Here is an 18504-nt window from a genome sequence, read left to right on the forward strand (position 1 = left end):
GTCGTACTCTATTATTTATTTTAATAGTTTCATTTGCTGCTGCCATGGCTTGTATGAGTGCGGTTGACGGCTGAGCCCCGCATGCATTTGCGTCAGGTCTCACACGAGACATGAAAGACTGCAAGCGATCGTGGCTCGTGGTTGCGTGCAGAGGTTGTTGCCCAGTTTGTGATTGGTGTGGGGAGGGGGAGGCAGCTGATGTGTCTGTGTGTAACTGTACGTGCGTGTATCTCGTTGTTTTGTGTGTGGGTGGGTGTATAGTTGTGTGTGTGTGTGTGTATAGTTGTGTGTGTGTGTGTGTATAGTTGTGTGTGTGTGTGTGGGTGTATAGTTGTGTGCGTGTGTGTGGCAGGCAGGAGCGGTGGCGCAGCGGTTAGCGCTCCGCTGCGCTATGAACCCGGCGACTCGAGTTCAAATCCCGCTCACGGCCAACACTGGTGACGATTATCTGAACCGGTCCTGGGCTTCCGCTAGATTGACTCAGCCTCAAATGAGTACCTGGTACGGTGTGTAAACATCGCTACTGGGGAGACAAAGGCGGCCGGACATGGTGTTGGTTATTAACAGCACTTGCCCCAACAGTTTGTGAATACTATACGGGGATCTTTGTTTTGTGTGTAGGTGCGTGTATAATTGTTGTGTGTGTGTCGGGCGGGAGCGGTAGTGCAGCGGGTTTGCTCACTGCGCTACGAACTCTGCGACTCGAGTTCGAGTCCTGCGCATGATCGACAACGTTCGGCGAATATTCCAGTCGGTTCCTGAGCCTCCCCTAGGTCGACTCAACCTTAAAAACGAGCGCACTGTGTAGACATCAGCAGCGGGGAGACAAAGACGTCCGAGGGCGTGGTGTCGTAACCACACCACCCCCTCATGTGCTGCCTTGCCGGCCTTTGTAGGCGCTCGCTCACAGCACGTGCCCCAGCAGTCCGTTAAGGCTATACGGTGAGTAGCGGGGGGGAGGGGGGGGGTCTTTGTTTTAGCCGTGTGTACACATTTATTCGGGAGGCCGATCGTCACCGGGCGACAGATGGGGGGGGGGGGGAAATGGAAACCTCGCCGAAGACATTTAAGCCGTGTAGAGAATTTGTTTAATTGGATCGCTCGGAGCCATTCGCTGAAAGAGAAGAACGAAAAAAACACAAACACAAAAAAATTAACCTGCGGAAGGCAAATGGGCGTTTAGCGAGACCTCCACGTCGCCCGCGTTACGTCTCGGCAATGTGGCAACCGAGCATCGCCCGCCCGCCTCCTCCTCCTCCGAATGCAATTTCAGACCCTGTTGCTTGAGGCTTCAATTTAGCGTGGCCGTTGTCGGGGAGGGTGTGGGGGTGAGGATTGGAGGAGAGAGAGGGGGGGGGGTTAGAGGAGGTGGTGGGTGGGGGAGGAGAGCGAGAGAGGGAGGGAGGGAGGGAGCGGCAGTCCGTATAGGTTTTCCCTTGGCGGAGCCTGACAAAAGGATCTTGCACAGCCCGAGCAGATAGAGATGGGGATCTCACTGGCCCCCCCTTGCCGCCAGTCGGGGTAGGTGTCTCCTGGAAGCGTAACCTTGAACCGGAGAGATGGAAGGGCATGCGTGGGCGCGTGCGCGTGTGTACGTTCGTGCTTTCCAGCTAAATCGATTCGGCCGCAGCGGTGTAGCAACGGTGGTGGCCACGAACCCGTCGACGCGAGTTTGATACCGGGCCACGGCTAACATCCTTGACGAATATCTGAACCGGCGCTGCGCCCTCGCCGAGCACCCGGTGTGGCGCTGTATAGACATTCGGCACGAGGTGGGGGGGGGGGGCGGAGATAAAGGTGGTCCTGGGGGTGTAGTCCTGGCCAACCCCCCACTCCTGCTCACTAACAACACTTGTCCTCACCAGCCTATTGAAGGCTGTAGGCGAGGCTGTTGTTTTGCATGTGTGTGGGCACGTGCACATGCCGTTACGCAATTCTCGTGCACGTGTGTGAGTGCGCGTGTGTGAGTGCGCATGTGTGAGTGCGCGTGTAGTGTAGCGGTTAGCGTGCTGCGCTGCGAACCGGGCGACCTGAGTTGGATTCCCGCTTACAGCCAATGCCAATGACCATTATCTGAACTGGTCCTGGGCCTCCTCTAGGTCGACTCGGCCTCAAATGAGTACCCAGTGCATTGTGTAACATCGCCACTGGGGAGACAAAGCGGTCGGCCGTAGTGTTGGGCACGCACCCCCTCGTGTGCCGTGCTTTTGTCTTTGTGCACGCGCGTGTGTGTTGGTGTGTGAGGAGCGCGTGTGTGTTGGTGCGCGCGTGTGCTTTTTTACCGGCATAAACAAGTCGCCATGGTACAGATGACGATTCAGATGGTGCTGCTGGTAGTAATGTTGATAGTGATTCAAGTGGTGATGATGATGGTGATAATACAGATAATGATACTGCAGATAATGATGACGTGATAGTCATAGTTACGCAGAAACGATGGTGTTAATAATGATAACTACTGAGGCTAATGCATGCAAGGCAGTGTGGTTGTTGGTGGTCAAAATGATAATGAGTGTGATGATGGTACTGCAGGTGATGATGATGATGGGAATGTACGTATGTACGTTGAACTTCTTCTGAACCGTACGTAGCCAACCGTGCTAATTGGAGGTGCGATTAGCATGGTGGAGGCGATGCGGATAGTGATGGCGCAGATAATGACGATGATGACGACGACGACGATTCACGCGACGATGCACATGGCGGTGGTGGCGGCGGTCGGAACGTTGACGATGAAGATGCGGACAATGCACAGCGGTGCCCGCGGACACGGTTTGCAGCCGTCCCTCCTCCCGCTCCGCTCGTCCCGTTTCGAGGGGCGGGGGATGAGGGGGGCGCGGGCACAGAGGGGGGGGGGTGGTATTTTAATGAGCTCGCACGCTCCGATCGCTGCCGACCATACGGCCGCCTCGCAAGTGAGCCCTCGAGCCAAGCAAAGAGGGAGCGAGCGCAGAAAGAGAGAGGAAGCTCATGTTCGAATCCTACTGCGCAGGCAACAGACTGGCGGTGGGGGACGGGGACGTTGACTGCGCTGGCCTTAGCGAGCAGCCCCCCATACCCAACATATAAAAAAAACTAAACTAAACACTTTTTTTTATTTTACCAGGTAAGGCCCACAGAGCTATGTAGCTCTTTCAGAAGCGACCTGGCCGCAAACGATAGCTCAACGAAGTGGCTTATCGCGTGGAAATGTATAGCAGCCAGATGCTCTAAACGCGTGATGTTGAATGTGGAGGGAAAGACCACAGTACCCGGAGAAAAATCCACGCGGCCACGGGGAGAGAGGCACGCTAACTCCACATACACTGCAGGCATCAGGGTCGGGATCGAACCCACGAACCTCTTGTATACCAGGCGAAGCAGTTAACATCTCGCCACCGCATCCTAACAATGCCTCGTTGGGGTGCGGAGAGCTGAACATGACGAAGTGTCCCATGCGCCGCAGGGCTGTGGATTCGAGGATGAGGAGGAGGATGACACAAACAGGAGCAGTCATTTTGCCGTTCTCGGCTTCACACATCTGCACAGACCCCCCAAATCGGACATGTCAGAGCCTCCTGGCCTCGGCTCCAGCACGAGAGAGCGAGATAAATTTTATTTTCAGAAGCTGCCGCTCGCCCCCCCCCCAACCTCCACACCCCCCCCCCTCTCTCCACTGCCACTGCCCCTTCACTCCCTCCCTCGGCCGAATGCAGCGAAAGAGTAAATATAAATTCCCCTTTGTTATCAAAATTCCGGCGGAGTGATGGACACGTCCTGGGTCCGGTACCACCGGGGCGGCACGGCAGAACGGAGTCGGTCGGTGCCATCGCCCCCCCACCCCCTTTCCGCTCCCGTGCCCCCCGCCTCCTGCCCCCCACTCTCCCCCCCCCCCCACCTTCCTCCCATCGCTCGCTGTGACATAATAACCACAGGCTGGTAATGACAACAATAAACGCGACGCTGAGCCGGACAATAAAAACGCAAGCGGTTTCTAATGAGCGAGTCGGTGGCATTAGGAGTAACGTCAACAAATAATAATTTCTATAAGGAGTGCACCGCGCGCACGTGTCCGTGTTTCGTGTCCGTGGCGAGCGGTGGTGCAGCGGTTAGCGCGCTGTGCTACGAACCCGCAAACCCGAGTTAGATTCCCGCTCACGGCCAACACCGGTGACGATTATCTGAACTGGTCCCGGGCCTCCCCTAGGTCGACTCAGCCTTCAATGAATACCTGGTGCAGTGTGTAAACATCACCACTGGGGAGACAAAATCTGCCGGGTGTGGTGCTGGCCACCCACCCCCGCGTGTGTCGTTCCGGCCTTCATAGGTGCTTGTAAACAGCACTTGCCCCAACAGTCTGTTAAGGCTATACGGGTGATCTTTGTCTTTGTTTCGTGTGTTGTATGCGTGCGTGCCCTGTGTTCATTTGCCTGTTTATGCTGCTGCTGGTTCTGGTTTGTGGCCACGTGAGTGCGTGTGTGTACTCGCGTGAGTGTGTGTGTGCACGGTTGATTATGTGCGCGTGTGCCCTTGCGTGCATGTGCATCCGAGTGGGGCATGGATTCTTGCAGTCTAAATAAGGATTCTGATTTGGATAAAAAAAGATCTGAACCGGTCCTGGGCCTCTATTAGGTCGACTCAGCCTTAAAATTAGTACTTGGTGCAGTGTGTGAACATCGGCACTGGGGAAACAAAGGCGGTCGGGTGTGGTGCTGGCCACCCACCCCCTTGTTTGCCGGGCCAACCTTCATAGGTGCTCGTTAACACCACTTGCCTCAACAGTCTGGTAAAGGCTGTATGGGATCTTTGTCTTTGCATTGTGTACGTGTTTGCATGTGTGCACGTGTTTGCATGCGTGTATATGTATACCCCCGTGTTGCATGTTCGTGTGTGCATGCTTGCATGTGTGTGCGTATGCATGTGTTTGCACGTATGCATGTGTCTGCGTGCCTGCGCTTGTGGGTATCGGGATGTCTATGCCTGCATGTACAAGCGGGTGTGTGTATTTCACATATATACATGTGCTTGCTTGTGTGCTTGCTTGTGTGCTTGCTTGTGTGCTTGCTTGTGTGTGCATGCATGTGTGCACGTTCGCGCGTGTGCATGTCATCCCGGTTTTCTTCTCCCCCGAGGCGAGTCCCGGCCTGTGTGAATGTGACATCCGTGCTGCTCCTGCTGCTGCTGCTACGGTTGTTACAACTGTTGTTATTGCAACAGCTGGTACTGGTGTTGCTGCTACTTCTGCTGCAGCTATTGCTGCTTGCTACTACTGCTGCAACCGCCGCTGCTGCTGTTGCTACAACTGCTGCTGGTGCTACTGCTTTTTGATGCTTCTGCTGCTGCTATTGCTGCTGTTGCTACAACTGCTGCTACATCTGCGTCTGCTGCTACTGCTGCTACTATTGATGCTACTGCTGCTATTGCTGCTGGTACTATTGCTGTTGCTACATCTGCGTTGGTGCTACATCTGCTGCTACTGCTGGTGCTATTGATGCTACTGCTGCTACTACTGCTTCTACATCTGCTGCTGGTGCTACATCTGCTGCTACTGCTCCTGCTGCTATTGGTGCTACTGCTGCCGCAGTTGCCGCCGCCACCGCGTGGAGCCGTGCGCTGTGCCCGGCCAAGTAAACAAATGCCATCGCGCGAGCGCACGGCGGGGGCGGGGGGGGCAGTCGCTCTGCAAGCGTGGCGCAAGGACGTGGTGGTAGTGCCAATTAGTGTGAGTGGACAGGGGTGGGGGGGGGTGCGGGTTGGGGGGTGTGGGGGGGCCCCCTCGGTTTGGCCAGAGCCCCCTACGTCTCTCCCTCCCGCAGATTCCCACCAGCTGATGCGGACGCTCTTGTCCGCTGGATCGGTGCCGCGTTCCTCCGTCCAAAGAAACTTTTAACGGCCTGTGACGCCCTGTCCAAAGAGAGCTCTTCGACAGACAGCCCTGTCTCAGCGGTTAAACCTCTAGACAGACATCCTTGTCTCAGCGGTTAAGCCGATCTGTTTGGCAGTGCGCGATGAAGGATCTGTAGAGTGAGCACAATTGAACACTGGAGATTGGTCTGTTTCTCACGAGCAGCAGCAGCAGCAGCGGCGACAGCGTCGCAAGTTGTTTCGAATGGATTTTTGTTGTCCCTTGTAGCATGAGGGCGTTTGGGTTCGGCTCGAGTCAGTGTTCTCTGTCTAGATGTCCCGATTCCTGAAGGTTGAGTCGCGCGTTCAAGCGGACGGACCTCATATGTCGTCCAGTTCAACGTCGGCAAAGCTTGCAAAGATGCACGGGGCGACGAAGGCGTTCGAATCAACTGCGTGGAGGGCAGCTATCGTACCCCCGTGCTGCCCCTGGCTGTGGTCCGCGTGGGCGGTGTGACATCGCCGATGCGCTGCCCGACCGAGCCGGCGTGCGATGCACGAGCGGCCTAATTAGCACGTGACGTTTCTCGTCCTTTCGTTGACTTCCCTTCCACCCCCCCCCCACCCCGAAGCGCTCGAAACTTTCCTCCGCACGACTCCGGAGCGAACGTGGCAAGCGGCCGCGTCGAGAGCCGCGACCGTCATCCGAGGAACTAATCGATTGCTCGACTGATCGTCATCATCATCAGCCATGGTCAATTGTTAGAATAATAATAATTGGCGTGCGATATTGGTGTACCCGTTGCGTAAATGAATGAGCAATTTACGCGCGCGGTTCGTGTGTGCGTGGAGGAGGCACATGAGGGACGCTGCTCCTGGACAGTTGGAGGCAGTCGCCCTCCAAAAACAAGGGAGGGCAGAGGAGCGACGCTCACAACAACGAGCGGAGCGCCGGGCGGCTAAAATTCAGCAAGTTAGCATATTAGGGGGGGTACAGCTGGTGTGCATCTACCAGTCATCTCAGTCAGCCAACCCATGGCACCCGGGTCTGTCCCGTGACCTGTCAGCGAGCCTTCGATACGTCACGTGGCCTCAAAGTGCACCTGGCCTGTCCAGGTCACTTTGTGGCAAATGGCGGGTATGGGTATTGGATTGGTGTGCTTTATTGGCAGTGGAGGAGTGTTTGGAGTGCAGGTTATTGCACCGTAAACAATGCTTGATTGGTTAATTTGGTGTTCGCGCCATTCTCATCGCGCAGGGGACATCCGCGTGGGCTCACCGTTTCACAGGCGAGTGCTCTGCAGAACTGCGGTCGTTTCACAGTTGGGGCGACTTGCTCTGCCATCGGACCAAATCGGCTCGCTTGCCGGTTATTTTTCCAAATCTGGCAAAGTTGTGCCGTGACGCCCAGGCACGCAAAGGCCCTGCTCGTCTTCGAATCGCGTCACGGGACTTCCGACGCGTGTTTATGACGAAATGCGCCGGCGGTATTAACCGGAGGGCGGGGGGGGGGTGGCCACGGCAATCCGTACCGCGAACTTCTCTGTGCAACCGAAACGGCGACCGAGCCACGACTGGGCCCGGGCCACCGTGGCGCCGCTCGGTTGGTAAAGCGGCGTTGGTGAAGCGACGGTGAGAGCGAGCGCCGGCGACGATTCGCAAGCCGCGTCACCGTTGTGGTTTTTTTTGTGGATCTCTCCAGATGACGGTCCAGTAGTGACCGGAGGGCTTCAGTGTTTGTTGTTTGCGAGGTTGAATAAATTGCCGTTTGGACAGCCTTGCAACGAGCCAGGGGGCACCCCACCTTGCTTTGGATAATGAATGGCTTCGGGAGACGACGACGATGATGATGATGCTGGTGATGATGATGCCACACGGCCACTTCCGTAGTCGATGCGGGCGGCGTTCTTTGTCCGCTGCTAGACGGCGGAACTTGTATAGGAGCTGCCGAGAGGGCGTTTCCCGGCGGGCGAGCGTTTCCGCAGGGTTAACAGCGCGGCACGACCCCCAACGCGTGGACACAACGGGGACGCGAGGCCCCGAGCGATCCTGCGTCTCCGGGCGGCCGCCCCCCCCCCGCCCCCAAACCCCCCACCCTCGCCACTCTCCCATCGCCTCGTGAGACAGAAGCCGTGGCCGCGTGGGGAGAAGCGAAAAATGATTACGGTGGTGGTGAAAAAAAACATAACCAGGGCGCCTCGCGCGCAAGCGGTGAGAAAGGAGCACAGGCGGTCCAAGATAAACGGCAAAGACCCTGGGCGGGCCGTGAAAGGCGCTACCGGGGAACCTGGCGGCACTGTCGCCCACAGCGCCGCCTCTTCTCCCCCCTTGACTCCCGCACACCGCCCCGCACACCGCCCGCACCCCCCCTCACTACTACGACTACACAATCTCCTCACTCGACAGCCCCTCTCTCCCCCCCGCCTCCTCCACGCGCTACCCCCACAGTGCCGCTTCATTCCGCCCCATCTGCCACGCCGACTCGCTGGGGGTCTGGAGCCTGCGGCGGAATTTTATAGCTACATTTTATTTTTAGGGCAGATTTCATTTAGTTTTTTTTTTGCTTTTTGCCAGGGGGCGGGTGGGTGGTGGTGGTGGTGGTGCTGGTGGTGGTGCTGGTGGTGGTGCTGGTGGTGGTGCTGGTGGTGATGCTGGTGGAGAGCGGTGGTGTAGCAGTTAGCGCGCTGGCTGCGCGACACACCTGGCGACCCGAGTTCGATTCCCAGTCACGGCCAACACCGGTGACGATTATCTGAACTGGTCCTGGGCCTCCCCTAGGTCGACTCAGCCTCAAATGAGTACCTGGTGCGATGTATAAACATCACTACTGGGGAGACAACGGCGGCCGGGCGTGGTGGTGGCCACCCACCCCCTCGTGCGCAATTGTTGGTGTTCAGAGGTTCTCGCTAACAGCACTTGCCCGGGCTGTTTGTTAAGGCTATACGGGGGGAACCTTTGTCTTTGATGGTGGTGCTGTCCACCGCCACTCTCTCTCTCCTGCTGTGAGTTAGCAGTCGCCGTGTAGTGTGGAGCAGAACGTGGGTGACAATGCCCCACCCACCACCCCCCTCCAGAGACCCCCCACACCCGCATCCCAACCCAGGACAAAATTGCCACTGGCAGGCGAGTGATTGATGACGGCGATTATGGCGATAAAAGCCGTTTTCCCGGCTGCATTCAAATCGTCGCCCGCTTCGGCGCGACACTAAATTCACGAACGTCTCCCTTTGATGGGCGGGGTGGGGGGGGGGGCATGGGTGTGGGCGGGCGTGGGGGTGGCAGGGCAGGGGGGCAGCACAGGGCAGGGCGAGTTGACCCCCCCCCCCCGTCACGTCGCATCCCTCCGCCGACCTCCGTCGTAGCGATCGTTTCAGGAGGTGGCCGGGTTTAAACGTCGCCCTGTGTCACTCGGGCTAATTGAGGCAGTTAAGGCTCAGTGTAAACGACGTTTTTTTTAAGGCAGACTTATAATTGGTCACGTCTGTCGCGGGTGAAACATGGCCAAGCGGGCGCCCACTGATGCACTGCCAGTGCGTGCGTGCGTGCGCGCGTGCGCGCGTGTATACGTGTGTGGGGAGCGGTAGTGTAGCGAGTTAACGCGATGCGCTACGAACCTGGCGGACCGAGTTCGATTCCCGCTCACGGCCAACAACGGCGACGATTATCTGAACCGGTCATGGGCCTCCTCTAGGTCGACTCAGCCTCACATGAGTACCTGCTGCAGAGTTTAAGCATCACTATTGGGGGGACATATTCGGCCGGGCGTGGTGCTGGCCACCCACCCCCTCAAATGCCGTGCTGACCTTTATAAGTGCTCGCTAACAGCACTTGCTCCAATAGTCTGTTGAGGCTCTACGGGGGGGGGATCTTTGTCTTTGGTCTATTGTGTCACTGGCCAACCATCGCGGTGTTTAGGGAGCCGTATGATGACTTACTGCTCCGTCCATCCTTCTGTCCGTATGTCCTTCTGTGTGTCCATGTGTCTGGCCGCATGCCCATCTGTGTGTCCGTCTGTCCATTTGTCCGTCTACGTGTCCATCCGCCTGTCCATACGTGTGCCTGTCGTCATTCTGGCCAATCTGTCCATCCACGTGTCACTGCATCCGTCCACGAGTGTTCATTCGTCCCTGTGTCCGTTAGTCCGTCTTGAGGTTGTCAGCCGACTACATCACAACTCAATACATGGGTGACGACGTCAGTCCGTGGCTGTCTGTGGGAGTCTATGGGGTCTCTACGTATGTCTGTGGGTCTGTGTGAGTCGTCGATGGGTCGCTATGTAAGTCAGTGGTTACTTGGCCGATACGCTTGAGAACCCGGCTTAGCCAACACAGCGGGTTGGGTGGCTTTAAGTCCGGGGACTGGAACCCAGGATATCAGCAGCGCTCGCTCCCGCGGTGCCGGCTGTCGCGGCGCTGGCTCTCGCTCCCCTGGCTCTCGCTCTCGCGGCGCTGGCTCTAAACGTCTCCGATCCAGGCGGCCGCCCTCCGTGCTTTCGATTGCACTCGTCGCTTTTTTTCCGCATGGAACTCTTTGACAGGAACGGCGGCTCGATTATTGCAGTGGCTTGGCAGATTGCAATTGATTTATGAAAGGTGCCCTAATGAAACCGGGGGGGTGCTCAAATTATAACGCGTTCGTAATGGATTTAGTAAATTCCCCGCGTCGCAGGTGGCGGCGGTAGAGTTAATGGCGCTGTCATTTACCGTGAGTTATTTATTTATCTATCCGGGTAAGGCCTTTGCTGAGCCCTCGGGGCTCTCCGTCTTCTCTCGGGTTCCCGGCCTGCTCCCCGCCTGGGCCCGGCCTGGTCCCTGCCCGGACCCCACCTGGTCATGGTCTGGTTCCCTCCCGGTCCCAGCCCGCTCCCCGCCCGGTTCCCCACCCTACGCGTGGAGACGTTTGGCACTGTCCTGAGGCCCCCTTGGGTGCTTTGAGAGGCCTGTATGGCCGCAAGCTTCATCACCACCATCATCATCGCCGCCCACAGATGGAGCGCTGATGACGCTCTGCTCTCGGTCTGCGCGCAAGATCTGGGTGGATCGTTTACATTGAAAGTGGCTGCGGCGGTTTGGAAGGGAAGCCTTCGTCCAGCAGTGGATTGACCTTGGCTGCTGCTGCTGCTGATTGTCGTCTTCCTCTCGGCTAAACCCTCCTTCGCTTCATCACCGCTCGTGGCTGTGGGCTCTTGCGGCAGGCGTCGAGGACAGTGTCCGGTGTAGTTGACGAGGCATCTTGTCGCTCGGCGATCCTGCCGAGCCCCGTTCCCTTAGTGGCCCTCCACCCCTGTGGGGGCTGTGGAGTTGGGCTGGGTGGTCGCGGTCCGAAGTCTCCGTCGGAAACGACGGCGACGTTGATGAATGATCATCAATGCAGACAGAGAGGTCTGCGACCCGCCTTGCTATACTCCCGTACACCGCATGCGCTGCTCACGTGTGTACGTGCGGTGTGTGTACGTGTATACGTGTCTGCGTGGTGCGTACGTGTGTGTGGTGTGTGTGTGGTGCCTGTTCACGTTTGTGTGCGCACTCTGCGTGTGGGGAGCGGTAGCGGGATTCGAAATCGGCGACCCGAGTTCGAATCCCGCTCACGGCCAACTATATTTACGAATATCTGAACCGGTCCTGGGCTCCCCCTAGGTCGACTCAGCCTGGCCACACGCCCCCTCGTGTGCCGTGCCGGTTGTTATAGGTGCTCGCTAACAGTACTGGCCCCAAAAGTAGGGAAGTAATAAAATAATAAAAAGAAAACATAATAAAATAATTCTCACGATTTTATTATGTTTTCTTTTTATTATTTTATTACTTCCCTTCTACGTGACTTTACCGAAAGAACCAAGAAGATGGGTAACGGTTTTTAAATAGGACCCTAAATTAATAGCAACGAAAAACACATTGCAATGTATTCTCTCTGGTAAATATCAATAAAAAAAGACTATTCTGGGTCTCACGGGAAGGGAAGCGGGAGAGCCAATTGCCTCCATCACCCACCGGCCCCGCTCCCTTGGATCCACACCGCCGCCGCTCATCTTGTGAAAAAGAGCTTGATAGCTCATCGGATTCCTCCAGGAGAAATATTCTGATGAGGTGGGAGCGGCGTCCCCGGTCGTGTGGGAGCGCGCGCTTGCCTCTTCATTTCACGTTCGTTTCCGACGCGGGTCACGGGATCACGTGGCCTCCTCCAGCCACCAGAGGCCGCCACATTCACCACTGTATTTATTGTTAAAAGTCGAGCGCGATGGGTTCCCTTGTTGGGATCGCGGCGGGGGATGTCGCCCGCCCACCCTCCCCTCTCATTCTGGCACGTGTGCGGGTGGGCGACCTGCGGTGACGGGCACGAGTTTGTAACTTGGTTAATTGGAAAAATTTACTCTTTAAAGTTACAGTCGCGCACATGCTGCGCTCCCTCTCCAGCAACTCCCTCTCCCCGTGTCTCCCTCTCCCCGTGTCTCCCTCTCCCCGTGTCTCCCTCTCCCCGTGTCTCCCTGTCTCCCTCTCCCCGTGTCTCCCTGTGTCTCCCTCTCCCCGCGTCTCCCTCTCCAGCAACTCCCTCTCCCCGTGTCTCCCTCTCCCCTTGTCTCCCTCTCCCCGTGTCTCCCTGTCTCCCTCTCCCCGTGTCTCCCTGTGTCTCCCTCTCCCTGCGTCTCCCTGTATCTGCTTCTCTCACCTTCCTTCCTCTCACTCTTAACTACTTCCCTCCCTCCCTCTAGCTCTCTCCATCTCCCTGTATCTGTGTCCCTGTATGAGCTTCCCTCTCCCTCCCTCCCTCTATCTTCCTCTCCATCTCCGGCCCTCCCTGTCGCCGTCGGACACCTCTGCCCGGCGAGCAGAAACCAATCATCTTGGGCTCGATCAATTATCCTGATCCCTCCTCGCAATATTCCCTCTCCCCCCCCCTCCCCTCTCTGGCTGTGACGGCTGCTCCCCCACCCCAGCACCCCCAGCCATCTCTGCACTGCCTATTTATTTGTCAGATTAAAGCCGCGTCGGCCCGGGGCGATTGGGAGAGGTCGATGTGGAGTGAGAGCCGAGGGTGTGTGGGGTCATGGGGTGTGCGTGCGCACGTGTGTACGCGGGGCGTATGTACGTAGTGTGTGTGTGTGTGCACGGCGCGTACGTGCACACACGCACACACATGGAACAGAGACGGTTGTCACCGCATCGCGCGCTTTTGGATGCGCTTCTGCGGCCGTCTGGAACGCGGCTCTCCCTTCCGATATCAAGAAGCCACTGGAGCTTTGCGATTTTAAATCATCCAGATTGACAAACTCATTTCTGTAGAACCGCTTTTCGTGTTCAGTTTGTTGTCCTTCACCCGCACCTCCGATTAGCACGGTTGGCCACGTAAGGTACGAAAGAAGTTCAACGTGCGTACGCGTGCGTGTGGTGCGCGCGCACTCTGTGTGGTGGTGGTGTGCTAGTGGGTCACAATTCCCCGCTCAATCACTCGCGCGCCCCCCCCCCCACTCCTTCCTCCCTCCCTCTCCACAGCCGCCGTCTCTCCGAGCCTGGGCTCGCGTTGCCCGATAATGGCGGTGGCTGAGAGCGGGGCCAACGGTGCCGTGCCGGGGGCGGTGCGGTGAGGGCGGGCGGGCGGGCCGAGTGCCGCCCCGTTGCCATGGAGAGCGCGCTCCGGCTAGCTCTGCTGTTCTTTTGTTCCGCCGTTTCTCAGTGTCCCGTGCGCGCCGATCGTATTCTGCAGGTGTCCCGTCCCACACCACACCGCTCCCCCCCTCCCCGCCTCGGCTCATTTCACCGCACGCCGCTCGAAATATAAATTGGCGTCGAACCGCGCAACGTTTCGCCGAAACGTGGAGCGGACGCGGATGGATGGTGGATTCTGTTTCGGTGCATAGCTTTGTTCTTTTTAGGTCCTTCCTGAAAACCATTGTCACGGGCAGGGGGGGAGGGTGGGTGGGTCAGTGGTTAGGGGGGCACTGCATTGGGAGTGTCCTACGGGACGCACGGGGTGACGTGACATCTGCTCCCTATCTGACATTCACCGCTCACCTGTCACTCACCTGTCACGATGCAGTGGGAAGCTCGCAGCCCTCCCTTCCTCCTGCCCCGAACGGTGCACGTCTGTCCGTTGTACGATTTTGAAACGGTGCTAGCTTTGTGTTGTGAGGTGAACTGTAAATGGTGAAGCGGATAAGCTGTGGCTGGGGGCAGTCGGCAGAATCATCGGGTGGTGAAAGGTCAATTGTTTGGGAGATGTTGGTCTACGTGTGCACACAAACTGCGTATCACAAGCTCTCAAATGAAGCCGCGTTCGCTGAGATTAGTGGAGCGAACAGATATACACACAAGACGTAAACAAAGTCACGCATGCACACACACACACATGCACAAACACACACACACATGCACAAACACACACACACATGCACAAACACACACACACATGCACAAACACACACACACATGCACAAACACACACACACATGCACAAACACACACACACATGCACAAACACATACAAAGACATTCAATCGCGTTTTCCACTAAGTGGCGGTGACGTCACCACTGCGCTTGCACCATGCTATATACAAATATAAAGATCCCCCGTATAGCCTGTAACAGGCTCAACACTACCCTCACCACTCCCACTACACTCACCACTCACAGAGCCAGTACGACACTCACACTACACTCACCAAGACTCAATACTACACTCGCCACACACACCACTCACCGCACACACTACACTCATCACACACAAAGATCCTCCATATAGCCTTAACAGACTGGAGGAGCAAGTGCTGTTAGCGAGCACCTATGAAGACCGGAACGGCACACGAGGGGGTGGGTGGCCAGCACCACGCCTGGCCGCCTTTGTCTCCCCAGTGGCGATGTTTACACACCGCACCAGGTACTCATTTATGGCTGAGTCGACCTTAGGAGAGGCCCAGGACCGGTTCAGATAATCGTCACTGGCGTTAGTGGCCACGAGCGGGAATCGAACTCGTATTTACCGGATTCGTAGTGCGGTGCGCTAACCACTGCGTGACCGCTCCCATCATAAACAAACACACATAAACAAACACACACACGCACAAACAAACATGCAGAGATATACAACCGCCATCGTTCGCCAGTAAGTGGCGGTGATGTAACCACAGCGCGCTTGCTCCATGCTAGATACAAACAAGCACGAACACAAACATATATACACACACACAAACAAGCATACACATATACACACACGCATATACATATACACACAAGCATACACATACACACAAATATACACAGCAACACAAACAATCAGGCATATACAGATGAGCCAAGCAGTATGCAGGTGATTGGTTGGTTTCATTAATTAATCGAATCGTGACGCCCCAATCGCGGAGGCTGCTAATGCCGAGCGAGGGAGGTCACCAAGGTCATCGTCATCATCGTCATCGCCGTCGTCATCATCGTCATCCACCCATTAACCTCTCAACCCACCTCCTCCCCCCTCTCAACAGACGACGATTTCTACGAAGACGACGAGGAGGAGGACCCGGACGCGGTGATGGATCCACTCTACCAGGTGGACCTGCAGGTGAGATGCACGGGAAGGGGGGGAGGGAGGAAGTGGGCGGGGGGGGTGAGTGAGGAGGACCAAGGAGACATAGGGGACAGGAGGCAACGAAAGAGGAGCTCATTGTGCAGGGAGTGAGATGGGGAGAGCGGATCTTGTTGAGAGAGGGAGGGAGGGCACCAGGGAGACAAGGTGGCAGGGAGTGCAGGGAGGGAGGGTGGGGCAGGTGGGGGGAGGAAGTGGATGTCCTGATGCAGGGAGTGGATGTTGGTGCAGGTAGGGGCAGGGAGTGGATGTTGGTGCAGGGATAGACAGGGAGTAGATCTGTTCATGCCTCTGATTCGCCGGGCGGGGGGGGGTGTGAGACACTTTGGGCTGCATTTCAGAATATGCAAATGTGCGAGCAGTGAGATAGGGCGGGGAGGGAGTGAGAGCGACGATGGCGCTGATGGTGATGATGGCGGCGATGATGATGGCGATGATGGCGGTGTCAGGCGCCCGTAATGTGCGCTTCGCTCGTGAACGGCCTCGACGGCCGTTAGCGCTGATTGCATCCCGGGGCGTTTGCGGGGGGGGGGGGGGCGTAGGGTGGCTTGGGGGGGGGTGGGTGGGTAGTGGTGGGGGGGGGTAAAGAGCGTGTTGCGTTGATGGGGGGGAGACGGCATCCAGGAGAAGGGTGTGGGGGGGGAGTGGGGGGGGGGGCTCTCGACTAATTTTACAAACGGCGCCGCTTCCCACTGCGCCGCCCGCACTCTGCAACACAGCCTCCAGCTCCCGCTATGTCACCACATCGCCTCCTGTGTGTGTGTGTGTGTGCAAGCGTGTATACACGTGTGTGTGTGTGCAAGCGTGTATACACGTGTGTGTGTGTGTCCAAGCGTGTATACACGTGTGTGTGTGTGCAAGCGTGTATACACGTGTGTGTGTGTGCAAGCGTGTATACACGTGTGTGTGTGTGCAAGCGTGTATACACGTGTGTGCGTGTATACGCGTTTGTATACACGTGTGTATGTACACGTGTGTGTGTGTACGGTGTGTGTGCGTGCGTGTATACGTGCGTGTATACACGTGTCTTGCGTGCGTATATACATTTGTGTGCGCACGTGTGTATACATGTGTGCGTGTGGGTACGTGTATACTCGTGTGTGTGTGCGTGCTTGTTTACACGTTCGTGGTGAGCAGTGGCGCAGTGGTTAGCACACCGCGCTACGAACCCAGTTCCCACTCACAACCAATTGCAGTGGTGATTATTGAAACCGGTCCTGGACCTCGCCTAGATTAACTGAGCCTTAAATGAGTACCGAGTGCAGTGTGTAAACATCAGCACTGGGCAGACAAAGGCAGCCAGGTGTGGCATTGGCCAGCCACCCCTCGTGCGCCATGCGGGCCCCTAATAGATGCCACTCGCTAACAGCGCTTGCCCCAACAGCCTGTTAAAGGCTACGCTGGTGACCTTTGTGCTTGGTGTGCGCGGTGCATGGTTCACGTCGAACCGCGTGTCTGCCGCTGGCCTGCGTGGGTGCCGTGTGCCGGTGCCAGGGTGCGCCGCTCAACCGCACGACCGCGGCTTTGTCCCCGCGCGGGCCCAACTGCAGCCGCCTTTCAAACCCCACGCGGGGCCTCGCAGATGCCGCGCCGGCTTCGTGCGCGCACGTTCTGCCGGCTAGCGAGCGGGGGTGGGGGGCCGACCTGGCCGTCCGCTTGCCGCATGCCGAGTCGTTGTGCTAAAGGCGCAACCACCAGCACCAGTCAAGCGCCGGCCGTACTGCTGGGCACGTAGCTCCAGCCGCGCCACCGGCCATCTGACGCCGGCCGATCCCGGAGGAGTGAGAAATAATCTCCTTCACGAATATTTTCGTCACCGATTTAATTCAGAGAAAACCCAAGAGCAGATGGCGGGAGACTGAGTCTATGGGCCTCTGTGTGAGTCTGTGGGTCTTTGTGCGGGTGTGGGTGTGAGTCTGAGTCTCTATGTTAGTCTGTGGGTCTCTGTGTGAGTCTATGGGTCTCTGCGTTAGTGTATGGGTCTCTGTGAGTCTATAGGTCTCTGTGAGTCTATGGGTCTCTGTATGAGTCTATAGGTCTCTGCGTTCGTGTACGGGTCTCTGTGTGAGTCTAAGAACAGACGGTGGGATGAGACTGCCAGCTCAGAATCTTGGAGGTCGCCGCGCGTCTCCCGTGCAGCAGCTGCGATGCGGCGGAGACAGCATCGCCGCCACGATGGCAACTTGACCTCGATCTTGGCATCGATCTAACGTTGTTATCGGAACTGTGCTGCTGCTGTCGGTCCCACACAGGCCTACCTCACCGAGTTCCTGCAGCACTTCTCGCAGCAGCCGTGCTTCCCTGTGTTCCGCGATCACCTGAGCGAGGTGGAGAGACGCGTCCTCCAGTCGTCCGGCATTGCAATGTGACGGCCACAACCTCGCCGGGCCGCCCCCCCCCCACCTCCCTCCACCACCGGGCCCCACCCCCCCCCCCCACCGCCGGGGCCTGTCGCTGGGCCACGCTGGTCCAGAACGGGTCGGGTCGGGACGGGTCGGGTCAGCTCAGGTCATCCCACATTGGGTTGGGCTGAGCTCGTCAAAATTCCAGGCTGGCTTCCCCCGGTCAAGTCGTACGCTCACCGGCTTGGCCTGTGTTGGGCCCGGTTTGGACTGGTTTGGACCGGTTTGCGTTGAACCGCACCGGTGCTCTGTCAGACCACTCGGTCGCAAGTCGTAGAGAACGACTGGCGACCGAGTGAATGGGGCCTGCCCTCCCCCCCCCCCCCCCCTGTGTGTGTGTGTGTCTGTGAGCTGACTGGACACACCTCTGTGAGTGGGCTGACTGAAACACCTGTATAACTTGGCTGACACACCTGTGTGAGCTAACTTCACTCACCTGTGTGAGTGAGCTGACTTCACACACCTGTGTGAGTGAGCTAACTTCACTCACCTGTGTGAGTCAGCTGACTTCACACACCTGTGTGAGTGAGCTGACTTCACTCACCTGTGTGAGTCAGCTGACTTCACTCACCTGTGTGAGTGAGCTGACTTCACGCACCTGTGCGAGTGAGCTGACTTCACTCACCTGTGTAAGTGATCTGACTTCACCTGTGTGAGTGAACTGACTTCACTCACCTGTGTGAGTGAGCTGACTTCACACACCTGTGTGAGT

At 57.3% G+C, this 18504-nt stretch overlaps 1 protein-coding gene across 2 annotated transcripts in view; it reads left to right on the forward strand.

The window, feature by feature from the left end:
• The window catches only part of IPO9 (importin 9), a 73767-nt gene extending 55263 nt beyond the window's left edge, over nt 1-18504 (forward strand). For both annotated transcript variants that reach the window (XM_078874068.1, XM_078874069.1), the window contains exons 23-24: nt 15290-15366; nt 17643-18504. In XM_078874068.1, coding sequence (XP_078730194.1) covers nt 15290-15366; nt 17643-17759 — 194 coding nt within the window. In that variant the 3' untranslated portion in view covers nt 17760-18504. The remainder of the gene's footprint in view (nt 1-15289; nt 15367-17642) is intronic.

The sequence above is a fragment of the Lampetra fluviatilis genome, chromosome 38 (assembly GCF_964198595.1).
Source record: "Lampetra fluviatilis chromosome 38, kcLamFluv1.1, whole genome shotgun sequence".
NCBI lineage: Eukaryota > Metazoa > Chordata > Hyperoartia > Petromyzontiformes > Petromyzontidae > Lampetra > Lampetra fluviatilis.